Source organism: Etheostoma cragini, chromosome 11 (assembly GCF_013103735.1).
Source record: "Etheostoma cragini isolate CJK2018 chromosome 11, CSU_Ecrag_1.0, whole genome shotgun sequence".
Lineage (NCBI taxonomy): Eukaryota > Metazoa > Chordata > Actinopteri > Perciformes > Percidae > Etheostoma > Etheostoma cragini.
Genome location: NC_048417.1, coordinates 11,824,953 through 11,834,376, shown reverse-complemented (window position 1 = coordinate 11,834,376; position 9,424 = coordinate 11,824,953). Strand labels below are relative to the sequence as shown.

Genomic DNA, 9,424 nt, shown 5'->3' with positions numbered 1-9,424 from the left:
GCTCCAGACAACACAGCCCTCAGGTTCATAGGGACACACAAACCTCTCCACCACGATAAGGTGATGGTTCCCCGGATCACCAATTGGCACCAATTTTAGACCCTTTTTAAATTTCATCTTAACCCCCCTAAAAGTTATGACAATAGTTAAAAAAAAATCAATTTACGTGTTTTAAGTTAGAGTTTGCAAACTTGTCTGTTAATGACTGAGGACAAACAATTACAAGTTCAAAGGGCCTGTGTCACTCTCGCAAATGCTATGCACCTGTAACCCAATCAAGGAAAGGGTTAACAGAACTGAGTTTTGGCAAATCAGAGGTGGTTGTGCCAGACTTCCACTTTTGGCTGAGTCTCTATCTAAGCCTTCAGATGGAGAGAAGGAGTGCGGTTGTGAAGTTGGTAGTCCCCAGAGAAGAAGATGGTAATTTCATGCCACAGATAAGAACCCAAAATGAAGCATAAGCAACTAAAATTATTGAATGTTAGAACATTGTGTCAAGTCGGTCGTTATAACTGTGACTTATAAAGTGTCAGGTTTAGTTCTATCATATTGATAATAGTGTCAAAAAACTTGAGCTGACGTTGTTGATCAGTAGCTAGCGCAGGGAATATTGGCTAGTGAAATTAGTGATTTAGCAGGAGTGGGTTAACACTATTGCAAAGCACTATGTCCGTGTCACATTCTCCTTAGGGACTGAGCCCCCCTAAAGGTCTGATCCTAGAATCGCCCTGCGATCAGCTAAGTGTCGGCCTTATAGCTCAGCTTTCAAATAACTTTTTAGGCTCAGAAAGCAGCTGCAAAAGGGTGAAAAACATTTATTATTTTCTGGTGATAAGAGACAAACCACAGTATTGTGTTTGTCTGTGTAAATGTTTAAAGGCTTTTCTTTTTCCAAACATCAACCATATAACCTTTTATTATGGGGAATACTCTGTAGTCTGCAGCTAAGCAAGTAATTACCTGTAACATGTGTTTTGCAGCTCAGTAGTCTGCAGGCAGTCCTCTATGGGAGATGAAATTATGCACAAAGGAACAACACACACATTCTTACCAACACAGATGGGAACTCCGGCGCTCCATGATTTGATGTGCTGGCAGGTTGCTATCTTCTGGCCCTTCAGACTGAATCCAGCAGAGCAGAAAAACTCACAGCGAGAGTTGAAGTAGGAGCCGTCTGAACACTTGTAGCCGCCATTAATGGGCATGTCCAGCTTCGGACAGCGGATCTCTGACAGAGAAAGAGCTCAGTGTTGAAGAAAGACTTGCTTTAGGTACATGCAATACATTTTTATCAACCACTCCTCGAGGATTTCAAACACTGCAGAGAACAGACTTCAAGTAGAAGAAATTGATCCATGTAATTGTTTACAAATCTGTTGTATGAACATAAATTAATTGTATAATCCTGAACATCAGCAAGTTTTAGTTAAATAAAATGTCAGAGTCGGAAAAAAACTAAATCCGGCATAAAAAGTTAGAACGAGGACCTGCTATTTACTTGGCCAAGAATGAACTTGCTCAAAAATGCAAGAATTATTGTTCCCCTAGGAATCCCCATGAGGAAAATCTAGCATGTAGGTACGTGCATGCATGCGTGTGAGTGTAGGACGTTAGTTTTTACCTCGGCAGGCGTAGTTAGAGGACCAGTGTTTGCTGGCCATACACACCACCTCTGAGCTCTGGGACTCGTAACCCTGCTTGCAGCGGATTTTACAGCGAGTCCCCATTACGTTCCTGTAGTGTTCTCCTCTGGATGTGCGACAGCTCACATCCCCATGTTTCACCTTAATGGGCGTGCACCATGGAGTCCCTAAAGATGGAGGGAAAACTGCTGCACTGACATTTCCTTTAAGACAATTATACGTTTTATTTTAATGGTACACCTTTGGAATGGGAGAGTATCAGTCTTCATCAATAAGCTCTTACCTGAATCCTATAAAAGCTTAGAAAGACTTCCGTTAGAAGTGTGAAAAGGTGAAAACCCGCCCATCATCTGAGTTCAGACAGATACGGAGGATTTCTTATTACCTCATCTGTGACTTCTAATAATCCAACAGTGTCTCATGAGGCAGATAAAATTGTCTCACTTCAGGAAAAGACAGATAATGATGTGTAGAGAGCGCTTATTTTGTGTGTGTGTGTGTGTGTGTGTGTGTGTGTGTGTGTTTGTGTGTGTGTGCGTGCGTGCATGCGTGCGTGTGTGCGTGTGTGCGTGTAATAGAGTGTTTTACACAGATAGCAGTGTTGAGAGTGCAGCACTTTATTTATACTTATCACACTAGCCCAAGGATTTTTGGTCCGCCATAACATGACATTTACAAGACTGACAAAAAATTCCTTCCTTACTTCGTTTTTTTATTTAACCTTTATTTATTCAGGGATGATTCACTGAGAGGCAGCCTCTCTTTTTCAGGAACGCCCTGGTCACATTTACACAGTTGCACACATTAACACTTGGCTAGCTGCACAACAACCACAGACGGATCTGCTGGCCACTGAGCAGCTCCACTTGAGAAAGAATTGATTAGGAGATTGATACAAATTTTGTGTCTGTACTGTAAATATTGAGCTTAGTTAGCTTAGCATAAAGACTGTAGACAGGGTGACACATGCTGGCTCTGTCCAAAGGTTACAAAATCCACCCACTAGTAAAGCTCACAAATTAACACGCTATCGATTTCTTTTTTTGGTTGCAGTTTTTTTGGGGGGGGGAGGGGTATGTACAGTACTTTCCTAGATTACCTAACTTTCTGGATTATACATTCAGTATATAATATGTTAAATAGTGAGCTTTATGAGCTTTAGAGGTGCTGGTTAATTTTTGTTCACTACTGTGGTAGCTGTTTCCGCCTATAAATCTCAGACTTTATGCTAAACTAAGCTTACCCTGCTATCTTTAGCTACATCAAGAGTGTTATTGATCTGCTTATCCACGTCAATTCCTTTAAGACCTGACAACATACATTTGCTTTCAACATTTCTCCTCCATTGGTGGACACCTCTGCCCATCTCCACAATGCTTGTGTAAGAATTTCTTGTTTCATGCCAAGTTTGAGGGGCCAAAAGGTTTTCATTCCAAAAGAGGGAAATCAAAATCTGCACTTCATTTTCTGCTGGCTCAGTACAAACACTCACCAACACACACACATGCATGATGCACACACTTGGAGAGAGTACACGCCAGATTTAGGCTAATTTCCAGTTGAAAAAAAAATGAGTATTCATCACATTGCAAGCCTCCCTCTCTGTATTTGTAGGCGTTGGCAAAGTCTCCACAAACCATGGAGTAACAGAAAATAATACTACATTTGAACTTTTACGCAAGGGTAGAGTTTAGTTTGGCCTGGACGATAATGTTCCGTGTCTAACGGACACCAAATTTATAGCTGGAAGCTACTTTGACGTAACTAAGTCACAAAGCTGCTTGTTCGAGGCCAAATGCTATTGAATTATGCCGCATTAAAGATACTGAAATGTTTTTTCTTCAAGTTCTTAATCCTGTGTTCTGTGTTAATTGTTCAAGTTATACTCCAAAAAGAAAAGTATTATGTAACGTCTCCTTTGCAAAACATTAAAATATTGTTGATGGCACATCTTGATCTCTTGTAAATTGTGTGTGCACATATTCATTAATTCAATCAAATGTGATTTGGGGCAACTAGCCACTATTAGCCAGTGGTTTGTAGTAGCTCACAGACATAACAGCTTGCAGAGCAGCATCATAGGTCCAAGGTGTGTTTGTTAGGACGTCAGGCAGCAAAAGCTTTTGCTCTAATTTATTTATTTCTCCTTTGACCTTTTGTTTCTTACAGTGCTGGTGAGGGCTGCGGATGCCTGGAGCTGGCACGCTTCTGGGACGCAGCCGTTCCGCAGTCTGTTGAAGTACGCACATTGACTTTAATGGAAACCAAATTACTCCGACGCCGTTCCGGAACGGATCCGCAGCCATTATGCATCCTGTGGAATTTGGGGGTAACTGCTATTTCACTGTGACCTTAAAACTAGAAACTTAGTTAACTCTCTGTTGGTCTGCCTAACAATTCAGGAAAGCCATATTTACTTTGATGTCAACATCAGCAATCCCTAAATTGAAATGTGAGTCATGTTTCAGAATGCATGTAATGTATGTATGAATGTATTGCCAGGGTCAAGCTGAGCATGTAGTCACCTTTATATCTACGAGAATACCAGTCCTCGTCATCTCCGTAGGCATACTGTCCTGACCCTGGGAATGAAAGATAAGAAGAAAAAGCAACTAATACAATGAAAAGAGCTGCATCCAAGATGTTAGGCAATATTAGAAAGCATTGTCCTGGGCTGACACTGAGTTCCAAGATTAGGCTTAAAAATATTGCTTAACTTTTCATTTGAACCAGACTCTGGGGGGATCTGGATCTTTTGGACAGACCACATGCACAAGGAATAAAACACAAAAGATCGTCTTTTTCCAGCTGGTTTGGAAAAAATAAATCTGTTTAACACAAAGATTCATTCTGCTCAATCCAGTGTGTTTTTCCTGTGGCCCCCTATTGTGTTTGGTAGAAATGGAAGGAGTGAAACAGCTACAATAGATCTTACTTACCATTTTATGTCAATTTCAAACAGTGAACAGAACACTCAGACAGAGAAAAAGATATTTTGACCAAAAAACAAGCAGAAGCATCCAAGAGGAACTAAACTATTTCTCAGTGGTGGCTGCAGAGCTGTGGAGAACACATTTGAGTGATAGTGGTAAAAGACAAATGTGAGGGGAATTGTGATGAGCAAGGAGGGTTATTTGAGGAAAGAGGACAAAGGGATGGGTTCAAGAAGCAATAAAAAAGGAGAGGAAATAGAAAAAGGTTGAGGAAGGGGTTAAAGTAGGGGGAAGGGTGTTCAACCTTGGCCCTGGGATGTTATGAAGCCTGGTGTGAATGTGTCCTCTGTTCAGAATCCACAAGTGAGGAGTGTTCAGACCTCCTCCAGCTTTATTTATGTTGGTCATTGAACCTGATACTGTGAGCGCATCTTGCGTCCCAATCCCTCCATTCCTCATCATGGCTTTTTTGTCAGTTTAATAAAAACTGTCTGGACCAAAATGCCACAAGTCATCTACTACACACACACACACACACACACATACACACACTCTGGTGTTAGCATTCAGATCACACAGCATGGATTGTACAGCAAACCCACATACTGAGTGAGTCAGATTTAGCTGTCTAATGGGAAAACTTCAGTGTCTACTTCTCAATAGGTATGGAAAACTAATTACAGGTGTGTGTGTGTGTGTGTGTGTGTGTGTGTGTGTGTGTGTGTGTGTGTGTGTGTGTGTGTGTGTGTTCTTCAAAGTATACATTATTTATAGTCATTTACACCAGGAAAATGACCAGTTCTGTAAGAACTTGCAGCCATTCTATACAAACCAGATGTAACAATTAACACCACAGCAAATGAAAGCTGCTTGTTTGGGATTGGCTGGCAGGTTTAACAACATATAATGACTAAATAATTCTTTTGTCTTTTTTGATGTATGTATTTAGTGGCATGTATTTAGTATAAATTATTTTATTTAGTATAATGTATTTAGTGGCAGTATTCCCTTTCTGGATTCAAGTTGCTTTCACATGCACGGGGGATTCACAGGAAACGATGCATGCAAGTTACCCTCATATTTTTATCTCATTCATATCAGACTCACTGTTTATTGACCATTCTTGTTTCACCATGCAGAACTCTATTAGGTTACTGCTAAAGCACAGCAGATATATCCTACTTCTGCTGTGATTAGCCCTTACTGCGACCATTCTTCAAAAATATGTCTACAAAACAAGATGACATTTTTAGCAAAAATCCCAGTGAGTCATTTTTAATTTTTCAAGGGAGTAATAGAGCAAAAACTAGCAGTAAGAGTTGCTCTTCTGTTGTATTGAACCCAATTTGCTGTAACCAGTAGTAACCAGCGCATGTGCAAGATGTTCCTGCATTCGCAGATGATAATCATGATGTACGAGGATTTACACCACTGCACGATCTATTCCCATACATAGACGGTTAAAGAAAGTCTGGACATATCAATACAGAATAAAAATGGACCTACTTAACAAAGTTGGTTCACTGCTGGCTACAACATAGCATCAAACACAACAAAGGTCACTTGAATGGCGTTTTCAGCTAAAGTTAGCAATCAAACAACCATAGCTAGCTAAAACGTTTTTGAAATCACTGCTAGCTTAGCTACAACTTAACAATCAAACACAATAAAGGCTGTCACTTGAATGGCGTTTTGACTTAACGTTAGCAATCAAATAACCATGGACAGCTAAAACGTTTTTGAAAGGATTTCCATCTTTTGTTATTGTTTGTAATGAGAAAAGTTTATTATTTCATAGATTTCACAAATTTCAGTATGACACGTTATGCCGTTAACTGTTTAAATCTGAGCATGCGCAACTCCAATCTGAACTCAACTTACATCCGGGAGTGACACTTTGTACCGAAGAATATTATGTATTATATATGCATATATAATATGTAAACAATTACACAATAATTTGCAAGACAGAACTTAGTCCTTGTATATTGTTAGTCATCTTGAACTGTTTTCTTTTGGACTTCTTCCCTCTCTGAAGCAACTATAAGGACCAGGGACATATGATGATGAAATCTGTAAACCTCCCAGCAGCATAAAATGTGTTTGATTAAACAAAACTTACGTGTGAAGTAATTTCTGTGAAAACGTCTATGATAATGGCAAGTAGGGCATGAGAAAGAGACACTAACCTCCATGTTGTTGTAGGCGTCATTACACCAAAGCCAACCAGAAATAAAAATCAATTGTTGGTGTATGTTCTGGGTGACAAGTTACATTTACATGAACTTTAATGAATCTTTAATGTCTCTGTTTGCTAACCTTAAAGTTTGCTGCTGTGGCCTTTCCCAACAACAGGTGGCACAGGTTGGACTGGATATGCAGAACAGACTTTGTTCATTTTAGCACTCCAGATTCAAACTAATTAAACAAAATAAAATGTGATCTCAGACTTCTCTGCTAGCTGAGGTGACATCATCAGCCAGCCTTATATTCCTGTTCATCTACTTCAAATGAGACTGAAGTGAGAAAGATGTCTAAATATTAATAGTGCAGGAAACGTAGAAGCTCGTCTTCCTGACAAACATCTAGAAGTGAATAAACTTTAAATTACTGAGCCCTATATTACAGTTAGCTTTTCTCTGGAGGGCCGTAATACAAAATGTCATGATCTGAAAGCTCATTCCCTGTAAGTGTTGAAGTATAGCTACGGGATAACAGAGCAGAAGAGAGTAGGAAAAAATGGGATGTAATTTCTTTATCGCTCAATTCAACAAGCCACGATTACAGAGTTACATAATTACTAGTGATTTCCATCCCATTTCAACTGTGTTCTGTACCCACACGTCTGCTGCTGGTTTCTTAATCACATCCGCAGTTTCTGACCCTGAGGAGCAAACTGCTGCTGTGGTTTTTATCTCCATTAAGATTGTACAGTAAGATACAACAGTTGCTACGTAGTTACAATGATATACCCATAGCTCACTAAGAGTATTATATATTATACCGTAAATATATTATTATGTTTATTAATTATCTGGCTAGCATCTTATGTGGCTGTTTGAATCAAAATTAAGTTATAATATGAACAATATTTAGTGGAAAATTCTCTGGTTTGGGTTGTTCATTGTTGGTGTATTTCCAGTAAAGGCTAAGTAGCTACTTGAGACACAAACATGAATTATGGCTGTGAGCAGCAGTTATTGGGAACGATTAATTTAGAAAGAGTTTTATATTCAGATTCACAGTTATAGGCCTGCTTTACTATTGTAGCATTTATCTTTTTGCTGCACTAATACATATTTTAGAATGATCAATGGATTAAGTGAGTGTGTGTTATGTGAAAGGGGTCGCTCATTATGTTGAGCCTATTTAGTAAATTATCACCTGACTCTGCAGGTCCCCTCTTTGCATCTTTTAGATAGTTGTTTTAATTCTCCAGCCCATACACTCCCCTCTCATCAGTGTCATTTCCAAAAGAAGGCAGCCTTTTTCAGCTAAAACAATCTCTGATAAATGCACTGTACACTACCTGTTAGGCACCAAACAGCAGACAAACAGTTAAACATTAGCTTGTGAAAACAGTGGAGCATTTAGCAGCTACAGCCACTCTCTCCACTTTCTCCCAGGAGTTGGTGGACACAAAAACAGTTAAAAGAGAGAGAGACATATCAACCTTATAAGGTCATAATATAGTGATGTGTCCAGTTTGTTACAGCAACTTACAGCAGCCTTAAGTGACACATCTACTATTACACATACAACCACATGCTATGCTTATAGTATTCAGAGTTAGTCTGTAACTTAAAAAGGGAAGAAATCATTTTTTAAGGTTATTCAGTGCCATCTGTTGGACATTTTAACAGGCATTGCTTGCAGCCAGTTGCATTCAATTAGGACGAACTAGAGTGCGCTGCATTGTTCGATTGTTCCAAGTATTTCAGCCTGAACTTTAGAACAGTAACTACTACTAGCTATTCATTGACAGTTAAATTACAAAAAAAATCTCCTTTGTGACTACTCAGGATCTACTCTGTTGGACTTTGTAAGTGTTGCTCATCGTTTTGGCAGAGACACAACTAAACAATTATTAGAGTGACTGTTTTGCAGTGATGGTTCTTGCTGGCATTTCCCCAAGTTACTCCCTGAGTGTGGAGGGTGCATCTTCTCCAGACAAACATCAGCACATAAATGGAAAATGTGATCAGGCTTTTAAGAATACTTGTTGTAGACAGGTTTTAACTGTAAGAAGTGATGTAGCACTCATTGTTAAAAAATGAGCCCATAAGTTGCAAATGCAGTCATTCTGGTGCACTGCCACCCAGTATTGAGGCATGCACACTCAACACAACACAACTGGCTAATTGACCACCAGAACAAACACAATCATACCCCTGTAAAATGGACTCCTCATAAACACACACATACACAAACACAAGTACAGACTAAAGTCCGCACTTTCAGCTCGACAGGCTGTTTTTATTCTGTCAGTGTAAATCTGCTCTGCAGCTTGTGTTCATGTTTCAGCCTGCACTGATCATACAGCAGTGGTGAGCCACTCTCAAACCATTTTCAGGCAAATTGCCACTGTGACACACACACACACACACACACACACACACACACTACCACCAGAATTAGTCGATAACTTCCTTGACATTTGATGACATTTTTTTTCATTTCCTCGCCTTTTATAGGCATAATTAAACAATCGATTAGTCGAAAACATACTCCATCCGTTTGCGCTTTTAAGTCATTCAGCTTCTCACTGCAGGCTACAGGCCCCGCTCTCTGTGTGTGTGTGTGTGTGTGTGTGTGTGTGTGTGTGTGTGTGTGTGTGTGTGTGTGTGT

The 9,424-nt window shown here is 39.7% G+C and overlaps 1 protein-coding gene across 2 annotated transcripts in view; it reads right to left on the bottom strand.

Annotated features, from left to right (window-relative positions):
- The window catches only part of srpx (sushi-repeat containing protein X-linked), a 14,536-nt gene that overhangs the window by 4,631 nt on the left and 481 nt on the right, over positions 1-9,424 (bottom strand). Inside the window, exons 2-4 of one of the 2 annotated variants that reach the window (XM_034886322.1) lie at positions 4,169-4,225; positions 1,622-1,810; positions 1,052-1,228 (exon numbers count right to left, since the gene is read on the bottom strand). In XM_034886322.1, coding sequence (XP_034742213.1) covers positions 1,052-1,228; positions 1,622-1,810; positions 4,169-4,225 — 423 coding nt within the window. The remainder of the gene's footprint in view (positions 1-1,051; positions 1,229-1,621; positions 1,811-4,168; positions 4,226-9,424) is intronic. The other variant, XM_034886321.1, reaches the window with a different exon arrangement.